Source organism: Equus przewalskii, chromosome 4 (assembly GCF_037783145.1).
Source record: "Equus przewalskii isolate Varuska chromosome 4, EquPr2, whole genome shotgun sequence".
Taxonomy (NCBI): Eukaryota; Metazoa; Chordata; class Mammalia; order Perissodactyla; family Equidae; genus Equus; species Equus przewalskii.
The window spans coordinates 82,607,837-82,634,001 of record NC_091834.1 but is presented as its reverse complement, the minus strand read 5'-3'; the positions used below and the strand labels follow the sequence as shown (position 1 = coordinate 82,634,001).

The following is a 26,165-nucleotide window of genomic DNA, read 5'->3' as shown; positions in this document are numbered from 1 at the left end:
TTTTTTTGCCTAAGCAATTGAATACACTTAAATGTTATACAAAATGTGATTTTTATCGGCTGCATGACAAAGACCATCATGTGGAGGTATCGTGATTTATTTTACATTGATTTATAAATTGTGGCATTGCATTACACTTCAGTTTGATGTGTGATGCTTCTTGACAACGGGACAGATAAAAACGATCGTATATACGACTTATAATGACGTGTGTGTAGAATGTACAGTACGTGGAATTTCCTTTAAAAAGCTAATCATTTTTCTATCCTTTTCCTGTCACCCCTATATTCAAGCTGCTACAATCCCTCAAGACCTATGCAAATGCTCCATTCAATACTTTTACAACAAATTTAACAATTGCTGCACAAACTTTGCTTTGAATTTTGAAAATAGATTTCAGTCACTTGTTTGCTCTTCTAAAATACACACAGAGCCTATCTGCCATTGCTTTTTCAGGGCTCCGAAAACTGGCAGTTTGAGTTGGACAACTGCAGAGGTTTTCAGTGGATCTTGCGGGGCGGGAGATACCGCGAATGAGCTTTTCCTCCCTTAAAACTTCCTGACCCACAGTGGGCACGTATTTGCTTCCTGGGCAAGAATTCCCTTCTAGGAGTTGGGGAGGAGGCGCAGGAGGTGGCTCTCGTGCCCCCAAGAAGCGGCACGCGTGTCTACGGAATTTGACAGACGGCTGAGATCTTCAGGGATTTTCCAAGCAGGACCCGGGCGGGCGCCGGCGAGGAGGGAAAGTGCGTCTAGCCCACGTGACCCAACTTCACTTTCAGGTTCCAAGAGCGGAGCGCTGCTGGAATCGGTACCGATCTTCCGCCACTAGACTGTTTTCCTGCCAAGGACCTGATAAAACCACCCGAGTTCTGAGACGTACGCTTTGATAACTGCTGGGTTAAGGAAAAACTTCGACTTTTACCACTTTTAAAAGCGCTGGCAACCTTGTCGGTATCACTTAGGGCTGCCGCAGTCGCCCAGCCTCTTCCTACAGCTCCTGCCCGTGCGTTTCCGAGCCTCCCGGTCTCGGTCCCAGGTGGAAGGAGAGAAGCGAGAGCAACAGTTTGGCTGCCGGGCAGCCCGTCTCCCGGGCGCGAACGTCGCCCCGGGGGCCTCACACCTCGCAGCGCGCGCAGCCCGGGGCTGGGGCTCTCCGTCGGCTGGCGGGAGGACGCGCGGGCGAGTGGCTGAACGAGCCCCGGGCCGGCCCCGGCGCTGCCCGCCAGGGCGCCCTCCTCCCGCCGGGCCGCGGCGCGTCGCCTCCCCACCGGCGGGGGCGCGGGGCCAGGCGCATGCGCGCGGCGCTCCCGGGCGTGCCGGCCACACTCCCCCCACCCACTCCGAGAGCTTGTCACTTCCTGCCCTCGCCCCATCTCCGTCCGGGGTCAGTCAGTCGCTCCCTGTCGCTGCCGGAGAGTCTCAGCTTCCCCCTTCCTATCCGCTCTGCGGCGGTAGCTCAGGCTCTTCGGGGAGGGGGAGACAGAAAAGGAGAGGGACTGACTTAATAAAGTTTCCTGAAACAACAACTACTACCAAAAAAGGCCCAAGGTGGGGGGAAACCCCGTTCTTCCCCGCCCCTCTCCAACAGCCTGAGGGACCGTTGCAGGTGGAGCGGCGCTGGGGGTAGCCGGCTCCGGCGGCAGCCGTTGCCCCGGCGAGGGGCGCCTCAGGTCTTGACCGCTCCGGTTCCGGCTCCTTCGGTGGCGGCGGCGGCTGCGGGGCGGTTCCTCCTGTCAACTGCCTGCGCCCGCGCGCCGCCCGCCCAGCTCCCCAGCGCGGAGGGACGTCGTGAGCCGCCGCCGCCGCCGTCGCCTCCGGCCGCGGAGGGCCGAGGTGAGCTGCGGCGCTTCCGCGTCAGCGCCGCCCGGGATTCTTTGGGAGCGCGTCGGCCCGAACCCGCTGCACTTCGCGTGGTCGCCGAGGCTGCGCCAGGTGGGGCCCGAAGCCTCCTCCCACGCCAGGCTGTCCCCGCGGCCGCCCGGCCGGCCTGCCTGCCTTCCGCCTGCCCGCCCTAGGAGTTAAGTAAGTTGGGCGCACTTGGTAGTGGGGTCCGGGGCTCCGCCGGCGAGACCCCAACGCACGTGCGTTGCGGGAGGGCGCGGCGTGGGCCGGCCGCGGGCGGGAGCCGCACCTCGGCCGCCCCTGCCCCGCGGGCCCCGGCGCCGGCCGAGCCCGCCGCCCTCCGCGTCTCCATCTCCGCGCGCGCCCGCCCGCCCGGCCGGGACGGCGAGGCCGCCGCGGCTCGCGGCGCCGTCCAGGCCCTCGCCCTGCGCTGCGCGCCCGCGGCCGCGTTTCCGGGTAGCCTGATGAACCTGTGCGGGCTTCGGGCTGGGGGAGCCGCGGCGCGTTCTTCTCGTTTCAGTTCGAGGGAAGGTGCGGGGCCGTGGACGGCAGGCGGAGGGCGGGTGAGGGGATCCGATCTGGCACCCGCAGCCCCGGCCCCCCAGGAAGTTGAGGGTGAGTGACGGGTTTGTGCTTCTTTCCACAGCCGAGCCGCGATGAAGAGCTTCTTACAGTGAGAGGAAAGTAGGTCGCGCCCGCTGAAAATGCCTTTAAGGGACAAATACTGTCAGACTGACCACCATCATCACGGATGCTGTGAACCAGGTATATACCCCTTTCTTCTCCAGTGACTTTGCCTCCGTCAGAGCCACTCGGCCTGCTGCTTCCTTCTAGGTTTTTTTTTCCCTCTTGCCCAAGAAGTCGTTCTTAAGTCAGCAGGCTATAATTTTCCCCAGCATAAAACCAGTTATGAAGCTAAAAGCTTGAGCAAACAAGAGGTCTCCCCTGCTTTATCCCTTCAAAAAAGTACTGCGTGTCACTTTAAATCTTTTCCACGAGATCGCTCACTGGGTCCCTTTTCCTTCTCTTTCAAGGCAGCCTGCAGTTAGTAGTATGTCCCCGTGCTCCGTGCACGTCTTAAACTGAAGAGAAACGAAAAAAGAGGTGGTAGAGTACTAGCGTTTATCTTCGTGAAAGTTATTTAAAGTTTCCTATGCGTTTTTATCAGAGAATAGTGCTTAGAGCCTAAAAATGAGTTTAATTTGGGCTAGAAAAAAAGTTTGTCGAACTCAACTTGTTGGGAGAGTCAGGATTTGCGAAGTGCAACTCTTAAAAAAAAATTTCTTGGACAGAATATATTGTATTGCAAAATAAAAAATCTGATTATTCAGATAGAATACCTAAGAGTGTTTAGGATAGTTATTCAGTGGAACTTTTTTTGGTTGAGTTTATGTAATGAACAAGTTGCTTTTTGGAGTCTGATGCAGAATATTGGAAAACTTTAAGTTGATAAATGTGATAGATAAACTATTGATAGCTTTTCTACTTATTAGAAGTGTGATGTACTTGTCGCATTTGGAAGTACAACTTAAAAGGGAATCCTTGAGTACATACTGTCACTGAACCAAATAAAGGCTATTCTAGTCTAGTTCAAAGGCAGGTGTTTATCATTATTTTTGACGTAAAAGTTATTAGGGCTTTTTATACTTTTGCTTGGTTTTTGTTGGAATATGTTAGCTGCACTAGTGTACTCGGGTTTATAACAGTAGAGTTCATTTCAAGTAGAGCACTTTTTTGATTAATGGGAAATAATGGCAGTGGTAAAGGGGATGAACTTCCAGTTTTAGAAAACTTTGGTATACATGAGAATAAAATTTGTTCTATGACCCTATCCCTACTGATTTATTGGAAATCAGTAATAACTCACCTCTGCTAATAAAATGGGCAGTCCCAGGGTGGGATCCAGTTTCTCTTCAACTGCCCCCTGACCTATCTAACTTTCAGCACTGTTTCATGCTTCTTGTGTGTTTGAAATGAAGATGTATCACTTATGTTTTACTAGATGTTGAATGGAGTTTGCTGGTTTTGAAGTAGAAGGCTGCAAATGCCTTTTATACTTGTGTTCCATTGACCTTTTATTCCAGTTTTTTTCCTGAGAAAACTTCAAGTCAGTTAAGGTGCATTAGTTAATGAAATCATCTTATTAAAACTTCTTACTTAGGAAGAAATTTGTTCATTCATTTCTTTATTTCTTTGACAAATTATTGTTGGGCACCTATTAGGTGCTAGGCACTGTCCAAGGCAATGGGGTTCTAAGTGGTGAACAAAACAGATAAGGTCATTCCCTCATAGAACTTTTGAGTGGGAAGAGAGAGACATAAACAAGTAAATAACCAAGATAATTTGTGACCATACCCTATTTAGTGTATTCTGGTAATTCAAGTTTTCTAGAGACTTGAATGTCTCTTTCAAGAGGGTTTCTGGAGTTGAACTTTTTAATATGTAGTGGAGCTCTTTGGCTTCTTTTCTCTTCCCCATTAACAAGAATTCAGATAAGTTGCGTTAATTTAAAAATTTCAGCTTTCTTTTACCCGAAACTTTTCGCATGCAGTTTATTTTTCAGATTGTCATTCGGAAGCAGTTGGTGTTTCTTTGCTTTCTTACCTAGAATTAAACACTTTCTGAGGATTTAGTTCAGTGGAAAGCTAAAAGTCTGTTAACATGTAGGGTAGTTAATTGTCATTATTTCAGAGGAAAGTATGTGCTGAGTGGGAGGATGTTATGATAGTTTTTAAAAGAGGATGCCCTCAGATGGAGGGAAGAAGATGACATGATGTTTGAGAAATTGTTTTAATGGGCTCTCCTGAGAGGTCTGTCCTTGTTTGGATTATGAATAGTGGGTGAGTTCCTGAATGAGAGCAGTGTGTTCCTGAGGAGGCCTTGATAGGATGCGTCAGTTCGTAGTAGAAGGTGGTGTTACAAGCTTGTCGGTGTATGTAAAGTATTTTCTTAGTTATGTTTTAAGAATGTTTTTTATTATGGAATTTTCAAACATTCAAAAGTTGAGAGAATGGTATAAGGAACCTGGTATAACCATCACACAACTCCATCGGTTATCAATACTTGGACAGTCTCTTCATCTGTATTCTCCCCTCCCCTCAATTCCCTCCTCCACCCTCCAACTGCTCCCCAACTCTGTATTATTTGTGAGCAAATCTCAGACATCATAAGTAGAAGGATCTTTTAAGGGGCTGGTTTTAAGGTGGGAGAGACTCTTCCAAAAATAAGTACTTTATTCTGGGAAGTGTATTCTTGGAAGGATGTAAAGAAAGATGTTAACTTCTAGGGGTTTGGGTTTTTTTTGGTTGGAGGGAGATGATGTTTTTTTCCTAAGTGATCATGTAACCTGATCTTGGGAGGGATGATAGGATATGTAAGAGGAAATTTTATAAAATATTAACATATAAAGTTTTTTAGGGTTGAGAGTATGTTTTCAAGTGAAGAAAGGATGTTTTCTTACAATGGGAACTGCACCAATGTGTATACTAAATTGATGTGTCCATGCATAACTAAGCTAACCCTGGGGTTGTTTTGAATGCTGTCTCAAGTTGTATATGTATTCTGGTGGTAACAGTGTTCTGTTGATGATGGATAACAAAATTTTGCTCTAGCTTTAAAATCAGATGATGTCATGTGGAAGCAGAAATTGGTGTGTTATAGAAAGTTTTCTGGAGCATGTACCTAGATGAAGAAAGGGGCTGTAAGGAGGAGTTTCCATTTTTTCTCATATCCCTCCCTTATTCATTACTGTTTTTTTATTCTCCCTTTCTGGAATTCTTGCCATTTACGGAGCCAGACCTTGAAGCTTTTAGTTCTTTACAGTTGTACAATTTCTGCCCTCTGTTTTGTATTTATTACTATTTTTTGTAAATAGTTACCAGTTGTTATAATGTACAGATACTGAAAAGAGATCCATCTAATCCAAATAAACGATATCATCAATCTGTTTACAAACTTCTGCTGTTGTTTCTCTAAGGGGTTGAATTCTACTTTTCACGTTTTGGAAAAGATTTTTCAGTTTTGGGGGTCAGGATAGCAATTGATTTGTACATGATGTTGATGATGATGGTGGTGAAAGAGCATTTATTGATCACTTACTGTATCCCAGGCTTTCTTTTAACTGGTTTACCTGCATTAGCTGATTTAATCCTCACACAACCCTGTGATTTAGATACTTTTAGTATCTAATCATAGTCCAGATGTGGAGTCTTATGTTCTTAATCACTGATGTTAGTGCCAATGTCAGATGTTCCCAAAATGAGTTGTAGTTGTGTATGTATTCTGAATTCATTTAAAATACCCCTAGTGTCTCTTAAAATTGGGAAAATTTTGCTTAATGAAATGACATACTCCTGAGACATAGTTCCTCCCATTTGTGTACACTGAGCACAGGACTGGAAGCCTAAAGGAGAATCTAAGGCTGTGTCTATATACACAACACAGCAGGCTTTAGCCCCCTTATCAGAAAGCTAAATGCTGTCCAAGCCCAGGTCCTGAAGCGGTGGCAGCACCAGTTACTGAAGTAACTCTCCTTAGCTCCCCACGCTAAGCAGGTGATCCTGACTTAAGATGATGATAGTTGAGTAGAACATTATAGCATGTTGAAAAAAACGGTGATTAAAGTGGCCGGTTCTTTCTACACCACAACTCTCTCTCTTTATTTGATATTTGGTGGAAGACTCAGTTTTCCTTTTCAGTTACCTTGTTTCATATTACCATCATCTAATTTATTATATATTTACACTGCTAATCTGAAAATATTGGAAAGCAGGGATGAGAGAGACCTCTGTATATGCAAATGAAAATTTTTATTTTTAAAATGGAAATACTATTTTTACTCATTATAGAAATGCTTTTTCTAAAATGCACATGTCTAAAAGCCCAGGCTCTGAAGCACTACTGAAGTGTAAGGCAGAAAGTGAAAATCACTCCTGTAAACCCACCCTGACAGAACCTTTAAGTTTTGTTGGTATCTCACCAGACTTTGTGTGTTTGTATTAGCATTTATACAGACACACATATATGTTAAATATATTTCTTTATGAATCTATTGAAGGATATATTAATATAAATGAGATAATCTACAACCTGTTTTTGTTGCTTAACAACTTATTATTGACATTCTTTGTTGTGAATACATGTAGATCTAGCTCATGCTTTCTAATAGCTGTGAGAGTTTCTGTTGTATGGATATTTCAAGGTTTATTTAGTCTGGTTCCTTTTGAGAGACTTTTAAGTTGTTTGAAATTTTTATCAATTATTTACTATGTTGCAGAGTGCTGCAGTGAACATTCTTGTACATCTGTCATTGTGCACTTGACCAGTTTTTCTTTCCTTAGGCAGTGGTTTTTGAGTTTTGCTCTCATCATTGCCCAGAAAGTTGTGCTAGATTGTCCAGAGGGTTTTGGAATGGTGTATGAGGTGTGGGTAGGCCATCATTGCTCTAGAAATTTGGTTAAATATAGTTGTTCCTTTTCAAGGGGAATAAAAAGGCAAATATGATGAATATGTACTAAATAATACCAAAATAGTAAGATCTTTGCATTTGAACCTCATGTCTAACCTTAAGTAGCCTTGAATTGAGAATAATTTTAGTTATTTATTTTCCATTATTTCATGTTGCCTTACAAAGATGATGATGAAATATATACAAACAAGTATGATTGTCATTAATATGATTGTAGCAAATCATTGTTTTACTTCAATAGTAAATGATTTAAATAACCCTTTTTTTGTGGGGATTGGGGTGGGTGTTTGTCTTCCATCTAGTTTATATCCTGGAACCTGGAGATGCTCCTTTGTTACAGCAACCACTACAGACATCCAAATCTGGTATTCAACAAATAATTGAGTGCTTTCGATCAGGTATGAATGTTTTAGGATGTATTTTTCAATTTTCACATAGTAGTTAAAAACTACCTAGAAATCCTTAGAAATAATTTTTTAAAAATATTAAAATGTGTACATTGTTTTCTTTATAGAATACTTTGTCATATTTTTAAAAAGTGGATGAATAAATGTTGACTTGATATAGAGGGTTTTTTTTCAGTACTATACATTATATGTTAATTTTAAAATTAACTTATTTAATGTGGTTTAAAGAAATATATTATGTGGTATATTTTCTGGTAAAGTATCTCTTCCTCTTAAAAGTTCATTGTTATTTTTTAGCATGTTGTTTATAAACTCTCAAAGGGCAATAGTAAATTATACTGGGTCTTTATAAGCTTTGGCAGAGTAGATTACTTACTCAGAATGTCTGAGATGTCACTTGTTCTAGATTAATTACTTTATCATCTCTGTTTATGTGATTTACCTTCTCGTGCGTAACCCTGGAGTTTCAGTGTCTTTAGTAGTGCACAAGATAGAAAAAAAGACTTATTCCAGCACTGAAATGTTCAGATACATTTATTTAGCTTTTCTTTCCATTAGATTACTATAATAATTGGATATATAATAAGTATGTTTTGTGCAGTTGCAATCCAGTGCTTTAAAATAGGTGTTGCTTATTACGTAAAATGATTGAGAACTGTTAGAACCCGTGTTATCAGTAAGATCTTAGGTTGCTGTGATTCTTATAATCCACTTGTCTACTTCTTGTGGATTTTACTTCTGTTGCATTGCAGACTGTTGAGTCAAATATGAACAAGCAAACACACATGACTGATGGACACTTAAAAGATTAGAATATCTTTTGTTATTTCAAAGCTTACTATCTTAATGAAAAATTTCTGAGATTCAAAGGAAAAGATAGTTTATATGCAACCACTTATTTTGTATTGATGAGCTATTTTTTGAGGTGCTTGTTTTTAAATCATCATAAAGGGAAAGAGCGTATATTTGCTTTATTTTAGGATTCTAGGAAATAGATTGTTCCTTAATCTAAAATAAAAAGTTTTTAATTTCAGACTCTCTAAGATCTATTTCTTAGACTTTTCGTCTATAGTCCTAATGGCATTGCTTTTATGTAGTGTATTTAATTCAGTAAATATTGAGTGTATACTATATGACCGTGCTCATGATGGATAGTAGTATAAACTATTTTAGGGTGTTTTGTTGTTTTTTTTTTACTTGATAATTGCCCTTGGCTAACAGAAATAACTGGCAAATCAAATTCTCCTAATGTAAATACAATTAAAATTTTACTAATTAGGGGTAGTATTTAAATATATTTTTGGCATAACGGAAGAATGGTTAGTTTTTGTTTGTAGTAAAAGATTCTGTTAGCTATTTTTAGTATAGAGATAAAAATTCTTTTTGTTCTTTCTCATAGCATGGACATGAAGATAATAGCTTTTCACGTTTAGTAGTATTCCTTGCTGTAGGTTTCTTTTTTTAAAATTCATAATTTTGAATTAATAAGGTTGTTTTATACTGTGTCAGTTTAATATAGTGTTATTTTATTAAGAAGTTAGGATTGCTTCATTCATAATTTGCTTTGTCTTGTAAAAAATACCATTTCAACAGGACCCTGTACCCAAAAATCTAAATTTTTTTTTAACTTTGGGAGGTGAAAATTTAAAAATGAAATTATTTGCTTTCTTATTGCACTGTGGTGAAATCTGTTTTTTGTGTTTGCCATTTCTTTCCTACCTAAGCTAAAGAAAAGGGACTGTGAAACAGGTAACATGTTATTTTTAAAATGTTCCCAGCAAATTTGCCTTCTGAGTTATTTTTTTAGGCAAGTTCTGAAAATGCTGAAATTTTAATTCTCTAAGTGCCCAATAATTTAAATTAGAGGTGATTTAGAAATATGCTGAGGGGCTGGCCCTGTGGCCGAGTGGTTAAGTTCATGCGCTCCGCTGCAGCAGCCCAGGGTTCGGATCCTGGGCGCGGACATGGCACTGCTCATCAGGTCATGTTGAGGCTGTGTCCCACATGCTACAACTAAGAGGACCCACAACTAAGATATACAACTGTGTGCGGGGGGGTTTGGGGAGATAAAGCAGAAAAAAAAAAAAAGAGGATTGGCAACAGTTGTTAGCTCAGGTGCCAATTTTTTTTTAAAAAAAAAGAAATATGCTGAGTGGTATAAAGAAACTAATTTTGGATTGAAAAAGGAATTCTTTTACTTCATTAATGTGTCTCATAACTAAGCAATTTTAATATCCTCAAGATAGTAATCTTTTACATATCTGGATAATCTAAAGTCTACTAGGGTAGCTCTTCTTTAGCACTGCGATATTCAAGCCGTGACCCACTGAAACCTTGGAAGGATGGGTTGGAAGTTTGGGCCACATGACTTAGGGCCTAAGATCCCTTCTCACCCTGAGATTCTTGTAAGTTCCTGCCAGTCCTACTCTACTCCCAAGCATACCTTCAGTGACTCATCTCTTTGCATTACAGCTGGGTTACACACATTGCAGTTAGAGAACTATTCTAGCGTTGTTATGTATCTGACAGAAATGGAAGATTGAACTCTGGAGTCCATGCTTTTGCTCTTGTTAACTTACAGAGGCTAAGTCAGATTGGGCAATAATAATGTGTTAGGATATCTACCTTTATCTTCAAGCTCAGATAGTTGTCTTCACTTACTGTATCATCTCTATGTAAGTGACTCACCTTCTGTTTACACTGGGCTGTATATGACCTGGTATTAATTCCTACCCAAGCTGGAAGTTTGTAAAATGCTGAGGAAGATGGTGACTAATTTTTTTTTAAGATTTTATTTTTTTCCTTTTTCTCCCCAAAGCCCCCCGGTACATAGTTGTATATTCTTCGTTGTAGGTCCTTCTAGTTGTGGCATGTGGGATGCTGCCTCAGCGTGGTTTGATGAGCAGTGCCATGTCTGCACCCAGGATTCAAACCATTGAAACACTGGGCTGCCTGCAGCAAAGTGTGCGAACTTAACCACTTGGCCAGGGGTCCAGCCCCGGTGGTGACTAATTTTTTAGGTCCACCAACCCAATGTGTGCTGTACTGACTACTTGACCAGTTTTGACCCATCCTCTGCTTCACACTTCAGCTTTTGCTTTTGACTGTTTTCTTAGCTTTAAATTACAAATTCTTTTTGACCTCTGCTATCTCTTTATTTCTGTTTGCTTGACTTGTAAATTAATTTCAATAGATTTTTCTTTTTGGAATAAGTAATAAGTGCCCATGGTTTTAAAAAAAATAGTAAAGAAGTACAAAAAAGTATATGAAAGTACAAAAATAAGTCTCTTTGCTCAGGCAACCACTGCTATGTGGTTTGTGTCTTCTTCCAGAGATCTTATATACATATACAAGTATATATCCCTCATTTTCTTCCCAATACACCTGGTAGCCGACTCTGCACACTGTTATGTATCTTTGCTTTGTTAACAGTGCATTCCACTGTTGTTTGACATCTGTCCATAGATACATGCTGCATTTTTTTTACGAGGCTGCCTGTTTTGCCCCAACCTACAGATTTTCTACTCTGAAATCTGTGATGGTTGGGTGACTTGAGACATGCCATTTGCTCTGAATCCCTGGCTTCAGGTACTACCTTGACTGTGTCCTGCCCTTTGCTGGAGCCTTGCCTTGGCTCTGTTAGTCCTTCTAGGATCACATCTGTGACTTGGTGTCTTCAAATTTCCCTCCTTTATATTACACTTTTAGCTTGTTCCCTTCCTGATCTCTCTCCCCAAACTGAAACAAAATTTTAAAGAACAAAAAAAGGTGTGCTTCCATGAGACATTTATTAAAATTGATTTAATCAAGCTTAATATTCTTTCTTAGTCTCTTAGTCTTCTGGTAGAGGCAAAGGAGCTGTGGAATGTCCAAAGGTTGAAGACAAAAAAATGGAGAGAAAAGAGAAGGATAATTGTTTTGTCCTGTATCCAAAACTGGTCTGTAATATGAAGTTGACTTCTTTTATTGAGTTGTTGAAATGTATGATATTGTAAAAAGAGCTGGTGTATAATGTTGTAGAAAAAAGATTTTACGTGTAGAATACATTGCTACTGTGCGCAAGAAACAGCATCTTTTTGGAATCTTAGGGAGAAATAAACTGTAGTGAAAAAGGAGAATTAGCTTTGTGTGTTGTTATCTTTTGTTGTTATCTTCTTAAATTTAGGTTTAGTCATTTAACTTCTTAGAAGAAGGGTTTTTTTTTTCTTATTTTACTGCTTAAAGAAACATTAATTGCACTTAGTGTAAGCTGTGACTGGATGGTGATGTCTTAGTCCTGACTCTGTAAGCAAAAGCTTAGGATGGAAGTATGATTTGTCAGAGATACATAAGAGAGTGTCATATTATATGATAGATTTTGTTTGTTTATTACATAGCAATTGTAGGAATTTAAAATCAGACTAGATGTTTTTTGGGTGAGTAAGAAAAATGTAGATTTATTTGTTTGATTTGTTGTTCTTCCGTTCATCTTCAAAGCATGTCACCTAGGGCTGTATTCTTAGGAGAGCAGCCATTTATATTAGTCTGGGAATTTCTCAAAGGCACAGATCATATCCTTCACTTTCATGTCTTCAGTGAATAACATTGTACCTGGTATTTAATAGTGTTCAATAAATGGTTTTTAGACTAGACTAAAAGATTTACGAAGTCGGCACTAAAATAATTTTATTCTACTTATAAACTTATTGTTGTGTGTGGCAGTGTTCCATAATTAACCTAGTAATTTTTTTTACCAACCCTTGTAGGTGGTGGTTTTAAGATAACAATTTCAATTTTCTTAAGTTTTTCTACTTTTTACCTTTACTTATTTTAAGGGATGATCAGTTAGAAATTTCCTTCATACTGGTCTTGGAACTCAGGAGGTTTGACAGGCATTACAGATTGATTGCAGTGTTGGGATGATACTGTGGTTAAACACTCATCCTAAAGAAGACTGAGCTCATGTATGTCAACAATAGATCAAGCAGTATACCATTTAAAAATCATTACTGCCGCAACTTAGATGGTCATTAACCAACAAAGCAGTATATTAAGAAAAAAAAATGAATGCTTATCTTCCTCTGTATAGCACAGAAGAGTTAGAATTAATATTTAGTCATGTAAAGTGACTGCCATCCAATCTAATGTAAAATTGAATACTCATTCCTTTTGAAAAAATTCTTTTAAATATTTTAGTCAACGTATACAGTGTATTTGGCCTTAAGGGATAGCACAAGATAAACCCTTGATGAAGTTTAATTTTTGTTGAGCACCTATTATATGTGAGAATCTGAAATACTCGCTAATTAATTTCTAGAAATCCAAAGCCTTACCCTTTGGAGGGCTGGTTTTTGGAAAGATACTGATTGATGATCTATATAAGCAGTATGTAGTGACTTCTAAGATAATTTAAAAACCTAAGGCAAGAAAGAGAATTATTAATATAGGGAAAGGAGTCTTTAAGAGTTAGGCAGCCTGGCTGTCTCTTTCTCAGGATCGAGTTGTGGAAGAACTTTATGTTGCTGTCTGGATGACCGTGTCTCTTGTTGTCTCAGGTGATAGAAAGTTTTAGCTATTGACAGAGGCGCAGTTGGATTGGCTGTGTCTAATCGTTAGTGAGCAAAGCAGTTGTAGCTGATTAGAATAAAGCCATTATGTCCCCATTGGAAAAACAACAAAACCTTAAATGGCAACTGAAACTAACTTTAGGGGAAAACTTTTGTTGTCTTTATGGAATGAGGAATATCTCATTTTTCTCGTTTGTAACATGTGTAAGAGTTAGAAAGTCTTTCAAGTCCCTGTTTTAGTCAACTTTATGTAGACTAAAAAAATCTTATTTATAATGAAGATTTTATTAAGCAGAGAGAGCTCTCCAATATATCATTTAACAAATGTCAATCAGGCATGGTCCTGAGGGGCTGGGAATATAGGTAAGAATTAAAGATCTCTTCTCTGTCCTCTTAGAGCATTTGTGATTGACAATTAAGATTGATTAGTCAAGGTTAGAGCCAGATACTTTTTTCCAGGGAGATGCTTATTGGGATAAATATGTCATCTTTACTGACTATAACTAACTCTATACCTAGGACTGAATAAGAAATTGATATTGTTTTTGTTTTTGTATGGTTGATTGAGAGAACCCAGTAGACAAAATGATATGTCTGCTTTAGGGATGCAGTCTTATATTTTTACAAGTAACTGATTTTTATGTATAACTGCATATTGTACTTTCTATTTAAATCTTCAGTTGAATTCTTAAGTTAAACCTAGTTCAGGTTATTTCTGTGTGCCTCTTCAGTTCTTTTTTGACTATCTTGAAAGGCAGAATTGAATCTTTAGTAAGGGTCTAGCAGGTCTTTTAACGTAGAATTAAAGTGTGCAAAAATATCCTATGTTTTCTTTCTACTGGTCATACACTCAACTACATTTCCTGAGAACTATATATGTAGGTCAGTTAGAGAGGTTTATCTAAAGTTATCAGTTTACCTCATAGTTTGTCAGTCACCTATGAGGTTAACTGAACTATTTAGTATTTAGCAGTCTATTGCCAGTATATTTTTAACGTGAAATGCACTAGGGAAATATATGTGTGTGTGTATGTAAGTATGTATGTGAATTTACTTTTATATAAAGAATAATATCCAAGCTATCCTCTGAATCTTTTAAAATTTATGTTTTTTGGTTTTGTGGTAATATGGTCTTGTGGCATAAATGTTGATTTGGAAAGTGAGAACTATTTCAATATATATATTTCTCCCAAAGAAACTCAGATATATAATTTAATTTTTCTGGGATTTAGGTTTATATTTTCTTTCATAATTCTTTAAGATAGGTTTGGTTTGTTCGTTTTACAAGATGAGTGAACCAAAGTGTAAAGATTATACCGCTCTTTAAGGCCATATGGCGAGATAATATCAGAATTGGAAACTCTAAAGACTTTGTAAAGTTCTCATAACCTGATAATTTGCAGTAGAATTTTGAGGGCTGGCCTATCTTCAAAATGATAATAAAATATAAAATGATTAATACAAAAATTGAATGTAAACAGGTTGACGAAAGATTGAGTCAGAAATATTTAACTTTTATGGACCCAACAATACATATATTTTTTAATGGTTAAAATGGTAAATTTTATTTTATGTATATTTTACTACAATGAAAAGTATAAAATAAAAATCAATAAATGAATATAAAGAAAAATCACTTTAGTAGTTGATTACATTTATTGTATCTCCTGCATTTCTTCTTTTAGTGAGTATCTGAGAGTTTTAAAAGGTAGTTTTTGTTTGTGTGTTTGCTTTAATGACTGTGGATCTTCATTTTGCCCTCACACTTGATGGTAATTTAGCTGAATATAAAATGTTTAGAGGATATTTTTTTTGGCACTTCCCTTGTATTCACCCTAATGGCGAGTTCTTTGTGGGAACTTTTCTTTTTGATAACTTTAGGTCTTCTCTTTCACCTTGATCTTCTGCAGTTTTATTGTAACATTCATTAGTTTAAATTTAGCTTAATTTAACGTGTGAACCCTGCACTATTAATTATACTACTGAGATTGTTTCTACTATTTAGTAGTCCCAGAGCTTAATAGCTAGTAAAATGCCTTTTGAATGATGGAACGCTTTGTGCCTAGATAGTCTGAAAGGTGTTTTTCAGGACCCTTTCGCTTTTTCCTCTTTAAGTCAATATTATCATTTTTTTTTTTATTTGAGGAAGCTAAAAGCTCATTAATTAGTAAAGCATTGAAGATCAGTTTTGTCAATTTTCCTGTGGCAAAGACCTGTAGGAAGTAGTGACAAAAGAAGTTCCATTAGTTTTTATTCCTGGTGGATGTTTTTATTTTTAAAGATAGATGCTTATTGCCATTTATTTTTTCTCTACTTTTTGATCTTTTGTCAAAATGCTTAGATTCCTTAGATCAGTGGCATTTCTTCAACGAATATTTATTGAGCATTACTAGAGCTTAATACTTTGTAGTTGTGTAAATAAGACAGCCTTTTTCTTGGCTGCTTTAGCATTTGTGATCTAGTGGAGGAGACAGGCTTTAAACTAGTAATTATATCAATATTTAATTAATTGCAATTGGGTAAGTTTTTGAGGGAAGACAGGCTTTGAATAAGTTTAAAGTGGTATCAATAGGCCTAAGCAAAATTCAAGTTATGGGCAAGGATTCTCTACTATCACACTAAATGGCCATCATCCCATATTGGCCCAGAACCTGAAGTAATTTGAGCTGAATTTAAAAAGAAAAGTCACTGACAATCCTGTGACACAATTTTGACCTTCTTTAAGGAATTGGGGGAAAATGTATTGCAAAACTCCATGTTCACTTCCCGATGCAGAAGAGAGCTAGAAGAACCAGTGAAAAACTTTGGCAGGGAGTGTGTTGGGGGGACATTTAATTCTGATGTCCCACTCTAGATCTATTGAATCAGAATCTCTGGGGGTGGGTCACGTACAGCTTTATTCCCAGCTCCTTGTGATGATCAACCAAATGTTGGAACCACTGTTGGGATGTCCCAAGAATTGATTGGCTGCTGAATTAGAAAAAAGAGCATCAATTTTAGCTGTCCCAATATCTAAACTGGTAGTAAGATTTTGCTTAGAACTTAGTTTATTACTTAGCTCTCAATACACTGTGGTAGAAATTGGCAATGCCTATATTTGTTTTTAGAATAAAACTGTACTTTTGGATTGTCAGCAGTGGTTGCCCAGTTTAAAACTGCATGTTAAAATTACCTTTTGTGTTAAGTTTTCTTCTCTTTTTTCCCTCAGGAACTAAACAACTTAAGCATATTTTATTAAAAGACGTGGACACTATTTTTGAATGTAAATTATGCCGCAGTCTCTTCAGAGGGTTACCGAATTTAATTACCCATAAAAAATTCTACTGCCCACCAAGTCTCCAAATGGATGACAGTAAGTTTTATTCAGATATTCAGTTACGCATTTTACAGTTAAGTATTCTTATACTACAACTATACATTTGTGTTAACATGGTATTAATATCTAGTTACAGATACTTTAATGATGGAGTATAAAATTAAATGTTTGACTCAGTGTTATATTCAATTTCTTATATAGATACGTTCATATCAGTGCTTTTCACTTGGATTTTCCTAAAGGTGGATGAGGTTAGATTTATGAGTATATTTATTTGTATTAAAATATTGAATATTGTTTTGAATGTTTATGTGGACCAGATAGTTTATATTCAGGATTTTTGTAAGTTAAAATATTATTGCTTGAAGTGGGTATTGATATTTTCCCTCTTTACTTCTTTAACAACTCGTTACCAAATAGGACTGATCATTTACTTAGATTCTCCTTAAATAAATGAAAGTGTTGGAAATAAAGCAAAGAATGAGTAAGTAAGTTGATTTCTTGGGAATGATGGAGAGCATTAATAAATACTTATTAATCTTTTTGGTGTCTTCTGGGTCTTAATTTGAAAATCGGTTTTATTCTCAGTGAAATTTATTTAGATCAGTCATTTTATCAGAAATTAGATTGTGTTACAGGCTAACTTGAGATCCAAAATGGCTTATGTGATGAAGGCAGGTAGTAGGCTTATAAAGTCTTCGTGGAACCAAATGTTTGTTGAATTAAGTGTGTTGTCCCTGTATGATTAAGTTAGCAGTATATGTAGTCGTGTTATTTTCTTGCTTTAAAGAGCTAATATATATTCCTTAAAATATTTTAATAAGTAATAGATTACTTTCCTTATTTCTTGTTCAGGGATTTAACTCTTTGTGGACTTAAAAATATAGAACTTACTTTGTCAGTTTGATATTATATTTGCATTATGGATTTTGTACATTTTTCAAATTAACCTTTTTGGGATGGGAGTGAAATGCAAACTCCAAATATCAAAAGTACTGTTTTAATTATTAGCAGGAGGCTTGCTTAAAGTATATTATAGGACATAGATGAAATGAATATTTCATACTTGTCTGGAAACTTTTCCTATTACTGTTAGATTTTCTTCTTCTTTTTGTCATTGAGATATAAATGAAAAGGCAGTCTATAGAGATCAGTTTCAAATGTAACCTTTCAATTAAAGTATAATAGAAAATTAGTTAATTTTCTGGTAGTTATTCTTTGTTGTTTTTAGTGTAAAGTTGACTTATAGAGGGAAATAGATAAATGGATTTGCTGGATTATTGTTCACTCTTCTTGACAATACCCATTCTAGAAATAGTTCTATGAAAGTGTCATCCTTCTTATAGACACTGTTTTATCCATTTTAAAAAGGAAGATGAGTAGACAAGAAGAACTATAATGAATCATTTCTTGATTTCTAAATAGATATCAGATTTGATGCTGTATTTATAGCTAGTTTTTAGAGTTGTATGTGGAAACATAGCCAGTGTTAGACAACTCTGTTACAATAGGAATATTTGATTGCCTATAGAGAGTGTAATTATTGCACAAGTAAATAAAAATAGCTCTATTTTTGGAATAAATCTATAGTTTTTAATCATTTGTTTTAATAGAATTGTGTCTTATTAAGAAGATGTATAATAGGACTGAGTTTAGCAAATACTTCTATATATCATGCCATTCATGTTTACTTATTTTCCAACAAATCTTACTTTTTCATTTCTATAGGGTGTTCAGATGTTCCCATACAATTAGACTAGATTATTTGTATGGACTAAGTTAATAGGAATGCTGTTATGTTTTCTAAAAAAAGAAAATTTTTATATATAGTAATGTTTTTCATGATGTTTTATCCATCTTCGGTTATGAGAACTTTGACTTGCCTTTGCTAGCCTAAAAATATGAAATATTATTTTTATTGTTTAGGATACCCTTGTGCTTATATACTTTGTAGTAAGGGCACTTAGAAGTGGAAGTAGTAGCTCTTCAGATTGTATCTGTTCCTTATCATTTGCATATTATGATGAGATTTTAAATTAAAGCAAATTTTAGTTTAATTAACCCTAGTTTTTAATCTTCATAAAATACTGAAAAGTAGATAATGCTCTTATAAAAATAAAAACTAGTAATATAATAAATTTTAAGATAGAGGTTCATGATACGTTTTAAAATATTAGGAAGGCTAGAGCAGGCTAATTGTTTCAGATTAAAATGTTGTTTTTTCCTTAACAGACCTTCCTGATGTAAACGATAAACAAAGCCAAGCCATAAACGATCTCCTAGAAGCCATATATCCAAGTGTGGACAAACGAGAATATATTATTAAGCTAGAACCCATAGAAACTAATCAAAATGCAGTGTTTCAATACATTTCAAGAACTGATAATCCTACTGAAGTCACAGAGTCAAGCAATCCTCCTGAACAAACGGAAGTTCAAATACAGGAAACTAGCACTGAACAGTCTAAGACAGTACCAGTCACAGATACAGAGGTGGAAACTGTAGAGCCCCCGCCTGTTGAGATTGTTGCAGATGAAGTGGCACCTACATCTGATGAACAACCTCAGGAATCACAGGCTGACTTGGAAACTTCTGACAATTCTGATTTTGGTCACCAGTTGATATGTTGTCTTTGTAGAAAAGAATTCAATTCCAGACGAGGTGTTCGTCGTCACATTCGAAAAGTACACAAGAAAAAGATGGAAGAACTAAAAAAGTACATTGAAACACGAAAGAATCCAAACCAATCCTCTAAAGGACGCAGTAAGAATGTTCTAGTTCCATTAAGTAGGAGTTGTCCAGTATGTTGTAAATCATTTGCTACAAAAGCGAATGTAAGGAGGCATTTTGATGAAGTTCATAGAGGACTAAGGAGGGATTCAATTACTCCTGATATAGCAACAAAGCCTGGGCAACCTTTGTTCCTGGATCCTGTTTCTCCTAAAAAATCTTTTAAGACTCGAAAACAAAAGTCGTCTTCAAAGGCTGAATACAATTTAACTGCATGCAAATGCCTCCTTTGCAAGAGGAAATATAGTTCACAAATAATGCTTAAAAGACATATGCAAATTGTCCACAAGATAACTCTTTCTGGAACAAACTCTAAAAGAGAGAAAGGCCCTAATAATACTGCCAGCAGTTCAGAAATAAAAGTTAAAGTTGAACCAGCAGATTCTGTAGAATCTTCACCCCCTTCCATTACCCATTCTCCACAGAATGAATTAAAGGGAACAAATCATTCAAATGAAAAAAAGAACACACCGGCAGCACAGAAAAATAAAGTTAAACAAGACTCTGAAAGCCCTAAATCAAGTAGTCCGTCTGCTGCAGGTGGCCAGCAAAAAACCAGGAAACCAAAACTTTCAGCTGGCTTTGACTTTAAGCAGCTTTACTGTAAACTTTGTAAACGTCAGTTTACTTCCAAACAGAACTTGACTAAACACATTGAGTTGCACACAGATGGGAATAACATTTATGTTAAATTCTACAAGTGTCCTCTTTGCACTTATGAAACTCGTCGGAAACGTGATGTGATACGACATATAACTGTGGTTCATAAAAAGTCATCCCGCTATCTTGGGAAAATTACAGCCAGTTTAGAGATCAGAGCTATAAAAAAGCCCATTGATTTTGTTCTAAATAAAGTGGCAAAAAGGGGCCCTTCAAAGGATGAAGCAAAACATAGTGATTCAAAACATGATGGCACTTCTAACTCTCCTAGTAAAAAGTATGAAGTAGCTGACGTTGGTATTGAAGTAAAAGTCACAAAAAACTTTTCTCTTCACAGATGCAATAAATGTGGAAAGGCATTTGCCAAAAAGACTTATCTTGAACATCATAAGAAAACTCATAAGGCAAATGCTTCCAATTCACCTGAAGGAAACAAAACCAAAGGCCGAAGTACAAGATCTAAGGCTCTTGTCTGGTGAGGAACGGTTACAGAGTTTTGCTTTTTTCCCCCATCGAACTAAAAAAATCATTTGACCATAATTTATAGCTGGTTCCATTTTAACACGTTTGCTTCCATATATCTTATGGCAATGGGAACTGCAAGAGTGATGTGCATATTGCATTTACCTCTTCAGTGACCTTTATTCCAGTGGCTTGGGAACAAAAGTTAACTTCAGAACTTATCTTCCACAGGACAATGCAATATAGTTATAGGTAGATGGCACAGGGTCAGTGCTTTCCTCTCAATGTTGTAAAATGCATACATTTATATTGGCTTATGTTTACAATAGAAGTCTTTTGTTTAACTAACTTTGCACAGGTTTAATTTGATTCAGTGACTTAGTCTACTAATTAATACATTGTAGGAAAGTTAAATATATTAGAGTGAATTTGTGAAGGCGATAATTATAGGAATAAAGTCTTTTGAGGCACTGTAATTATTGTAAAAAATAATCTGTGACAGCTAAATAAAGTGCTGTACTCAGAAAAAATCCCCAAATTGAATTTAGAACAATTAGCATTTATTATTTACATTTAACATAGTGCTTCCAGGCGAAGGGGGAAACTTCATAAACAGAAATTTGAATTTTTTTTTTCCTTCTCCTCGGGAGTATGTGTTACTGTTTCTTAATCTATGGAAAAAGTGATTATTTAGGTCCAAAATCCTCTTATTTTTCCATTTTTGTTTAAATAAACTTTTTGCTGATCATTTCAACGTAGTTAATATTATTAAGTAGGGGTTTTTTTCTTTTTTTTTGTGGTTGTGCATTGCAAGAAATATAAAATCCCTATTGGGAAGAAGAAAAAATATTACTTTTTTAGAAGATTTTGGAACAAATGTAGGTTTTTAAAATGCAATATTTTGAAATAAAGAGTAGACTCCCTATACTTGTTTTTTCAAGTCCCTGTATATTTTTAAAGTTTACCTTCAGATCTCTGTCCCTTGTATGAGGGCATTTAATATATTTAATTAGTATTAAATTAGTTTTGGATTCACATTCTAAAGCAGTATGCTTAGTTTGAGTGCTCAATAGGTTAAATGTTGTGGTTTGATTATCACACATTTTTTAATTTGTGAGGAAAACATGAGATGAAACCATCCTTTAGAAGTTATTTACTATTGTATAGTTTTAAAAACAAGGTTTTATTGGTAAACTCAAAAGTGTTCATTTATTCCCATTTCTCCTCAGATAACTTCAAGTGATGTACGAAAAGGTTTGGAGTTCATTTTTGTGGAAAGACTTTAAATTGGTGTTAGAACCACTAAACGTCTTCAAATGGTACTATGAGAAAAAAAGAAAAGCATTTTCATAAATATTCGACTGTACCTGCTGTTTTCAGACTAAAATAACCATCTAACCACTTATTTCTAAGGCACTGCCTCTTCCAGCACTTTCAAGTAGCTGTGACATTACATATTGTCATCACAGTCTATCAGCTAACCACCCTTGGCTTTGTGCATTTGGTCTACAGTTTCTACAAAAATGTTGCAAATTTTGTTTTCCAAACAATTTGTTGATTAAAGCGATCAACAACTTGAAGAAAATATCACCACTGGTGATTTTTAATTTGCAGAGACTTTATATCTTAGTGATTTTAGTTTTGTTCTGCTTTATTTGGCAAAATTTTCATCTGCATTGTACAGATATATGATTTCCTAGTGAGTGTATGTTAGGACCAAAAGACAAATTAGTATCAGCACATTATAAATATTTAGCCTACTAAATATTTGTAATTATTTTTACATCCATTTATTTCTAACTTGTTCTCCAGCACTTAAATGTTTGAAAGTTTGATTCTAAAATACATACTACAGGAAAGTTCCAGTTCATTTTCATCCATGGATCATTACATTTTTCATTTGTAAACATCTGAGGTTTTATGAAAATTAAACATTCCCCTATTTTTCTTTAAATTTTATACAAAGCACTTTAATGATAGATGCAACTTAATTCTTCAGTTTCTTTTTTTTTAAAAGACCACACATTTACTAATATTAATATGAAGGTAGTAAATAGCTTACGATATTTTATGGATGCAGACAATCCATGCACAACCACTTCTTAATGATACTAGTTTATTTCTTTAAATATTATTGAAAAAGGAATATGGGGGTGTCAACCCTGATTTTTTTCTCCCTAACAAAATCTTAAATGACCACTTTAGATAATATTTGATTCCTACTGTAAAATTTGGAAAATAATGAATTTTTGTCCATTTTTGTAATCAAGATTTTAGGAAAAACAGAAGTACATCTATCTTTATGAAATTTTGGGCAGGCTTTGTGTATCAATATTTTTTACTTTTTAGGGAATATTTTATTTTTTAGTAATTTTTGTCAAATTATAATTTTAAAAGGTACAGCAGAGACTATACCATGTTTTTATGTAGGTTCACACACCTGTACTTAGGAGGGACCCTGTCCATCTATATACTTTTTGTATAAAACTTAAAATCTTGAAGATCCACAAGGTCATAATAAAATGCTTCTGTAGCTAGAAAAACATTTACCCTTCCCAGTGCTTTGCACTAAAATATACTGTGAAAGGAAACTAGAAAGACTGTAACTGTTGCTGGAAATGTTCTATATTGAATGTACATGCTCTTGTTGGAAAAATGTACTATATGTGATGGAAATAAACCAGACTCGAAGTTATTTCAGCTAAATGTGCTTCAACAAAGGTGCATTGGTTGAAACTTTAAATGTTTTATTATCAAATTTAAATTTACTCAGTGACTATGAGCAGCTACACTTGAATTATATCCTGATAGTTTTATTTTTAAGAATTAGAGTGATAATTTCTCTTTAATTTAAAAACAGATTTACTTTTCCACTTATGGAAAACTTGTACTTTTAGGTCTAACTTTAATGATTAATAGCATAATATATTTAGGGAACTAAATATGTAGGTGATATTTCGTTTATAAACCATCTTTATTAGTTGCACATTAAACCTGTATGTTTGACTTTTTGCAAGGTGTTATCTTTTATGCATTCCTACACACAAGACATTTTCCAAAGATATTTTCCAGAGTTAAGTACCTATAACCAGTGAAGAGATACAAGGATTCCTAAAAAGCTTGGAGTAGCTTTTTGCTGCAGCCTTTCATCTCTATGTCAGTCTTTTTCTCTGTGCTTTAGTGGCTAAATACTGTAGGGGAAGAAAGAGAAATAGCCTGATATTGGTGGAGGGGAGCCCAATTGCTGGAATTCTCTGCCTCACCTGTTTCCATAGGACCATTCACAGTTTGTCTCCTCCATAATAACTAGGGCCACAGAGCAGGAATTCAGAAGGAGAAATTGATGATTCCAAGGACTGTCAAAAGACTTCATCTGGGTCATAGAGAAAAAAATAGCACTGTGTGAGGACTTGTGTAAATTAGAAAGGCTTACACAGATTAGGAATATTTTATCATGATAGCCGAATTAATGGATCATGGCAGACATAGGAGTTAGAGGCTAAACTGGGACCAGTTTAGAAAGGTAGAATGAACAAGTAAGAAGTGATTAGAAGTTCTTTGTTCTTCCTATTCGTTTCTGGTCTTCATTCTTACATTTTGGTTTTATTTTTACTCTTGAACTTTGTTGTCTCAGAGGCTCAGTCTTGTAGCTCTTAAGGAGAAGAGGCCTATGAGATTCGTGCCAGAAGCTTTTCTGCACGTAGACTATATAAGCAAATATTTGTAGCACTTGTTGTTGTAGGGAGGAGTACTTAAGCAGATAAAGAACCGTTAGAAACTGCTTATTTTATATTAAGACCTATCTCCGGCTATAAATTATATCCACCTTTGCTACTATTTGATCAATTTAAGAGTTTTTCTGTAGAATTCAACTCATTTTCCTTCCTGAAGATACCTTCCACTCCTAAGTGTGGTGGAAGAGGAGGAACAACAGGTATGGCTTGCACTTCAACTTTGTAAGTTTGGATAGTGCACATGAGAGCTGGATGAGGTATGGCTGACTCTGGGCTGGTGTTCCTTAGAATGTGCAGATACCCCTTGAATGCACAGTAACTATTCTTTTGGTTCATTCCTTTTTTCCTATTTACTCCCTACTTCAAGAAGAAAAACTTGAAGAATATATAAATTACTCATCTTTAATTTTTACCCTAGTTTTGTATATATGAGCTAAGTTTTCGATTGACACAGATTGCTTGTATCGTTGAAAAGTACCTTCACATTTTTAGGAATTTGTATTTGTCATATTGCTTTATGGTCAATAGGCTCTTCTACTCAGTTTGCTTTAAAGAGCCTATGAATGCAGTGGCAGGGAGTTTTGTGATTTTGCTGTGGCTTAAGGCTGTGGGTATAGAAAGGAGTTTCCCAATAGATGTTATGGCAAGTAGCTATGGAGATAGGGAGGCACAAGTAGATAATCTTCCTTTTGTGCAGTTGCAAAAGTTCTCTTCAAATAGCGTGACCACTGAAAATGAGATAGAAATGCTTCTAAAACTTTAGAAATCAGGTTTCCTGCAGTGGCCTCTAGAAGTATTCTAGATCCTTAGGAGTTTTAGAAGTTACTTTTCTAATGGAATTCATAGATTACCAGGATTATGATTTAGCCGTGGCTTTCATAGTTGATCTAAAACTGAGCTCTAAGATAGATGCAGCACGATGTTGGCTGTGCTGCTAGACAAAATTCTTCTGTACTCTATGATTTCTTTCCCTCTTCTCTGACTTTAAGAGCTAACGGAAACCTCAGAATTGAAAAGGAGTAAGAATCAGCAATCTTGAGAACAACTATTAGCTAGTTGGTTTCTAAGGCATCGGGCATATGATAGAATGCAGAATAAAACATGTTTCACTTAAACTCACCTACACTTATTCTGGCTTTTCTGACTTTCCATATTCATTCCTCCTCTCATAATTTGTTTCTGCACCCTTTTCCTCTGACCTGTGATCTGAGTTTCCAGCTCATCTTTCCTTTTTCCTCTTCTCGTTGACTAACTGAGATCATTAGTATCAAGATAGCTAAAACGTCCTTTGAAATGGTAAGAAGGTGGAAAGTCAGCTCATTTCTTCCTGAACCTTTATCACTCTACACTCGATTTGTCAGGTTTATTATTTATTTTCAAGCTTCTTCCTCTCTCTATATTCACCGCAACCACACCACAAGCAGAGGGGAACTTAGTGAAGACCACAGGTGCATCTGGTTGGGAAAATGCCCAAAGTTGGAGGTTTTGCTGTTTGTGCTCACTCAGCAGAATTAATTTTGTATTTTTGAAGTCGGGAACTATGTCTTGATAATTTTGTTTAGTGCCTAATATGTTTTCATGTATACCCAGGCACTTTAAATAAATGTTTGATAATGATATTTAAGTAAGTAGTTGCCTTTTCCATCTCAAAATTGTGCTGCCATACACTTTGAGATTTTGGGTCTGAATTTCATAAGCTTGTATTATCTCAATATTGATAGATTTTACTTATTTTAGAAAATGCCACCAGTACTAAGATGAGAGTTTATGATAATAAAGAGAATTCTTAGTTCTAGGTAGTAATAATGAACATTCATGGAGTGCTTACTGTATGCCAAGCGCATTGCTCACCCTTTACATGCATAATCCCTTAATCCACCAACAACCCTATGAAGTATGAACTGTTACTTCATTATTCTTGTATAATAGAATAGAATA

General features: G+C 36.7%; 1 protein-coding gene across 8 annotated transcripts in view; it reads left to right on the top strand.

The window, feature by feature from the left end:
* The first annotated feature begins 1,363 nt into the window (after nt 1–1,363).
* The window catches only part of ZNF800 (zinc finger protein 800), a 47,856-nt gene continuing 23,054 nt past the window's right edge, over nt 1,364–26,165 (top strand). For 3 of the 8 annotated variants that reach the window (XM_070616534.1, XM_070616530.1, XM_070616533.1), the window contains exons 1-5: nt 1,381–2,025; nt 2,492–2,610; nt 7,615–7,710; nt 16,474–16,617; nt 18,814–20,506. In XM_070616534.1, the coding sequence (XP_070472635.1) occupies nt 2,550–2,610; nt 7,615–7,710; nt 16,474–16,617; nt 18,814–20,506 (1,994 nt within the window). In that variant the 5' untranslated portion in view covers nt 1,381–2,025; nt 2,492–2,549. Of the gene's footprint in view, nt 2,026–2,161; nt 2,377–2,491; nt 2,611–7,614; nt 7,711–16,473; nt 16,618–18,813; nt 20,507–21,722; nt 23,189–26,165 lie in introns of those variants that run through there. The other 5 variants (XM_070616538.1, XM_070616535.1, XM_070616536.1 and 2 more) reach the window with 5 other exon arrangements.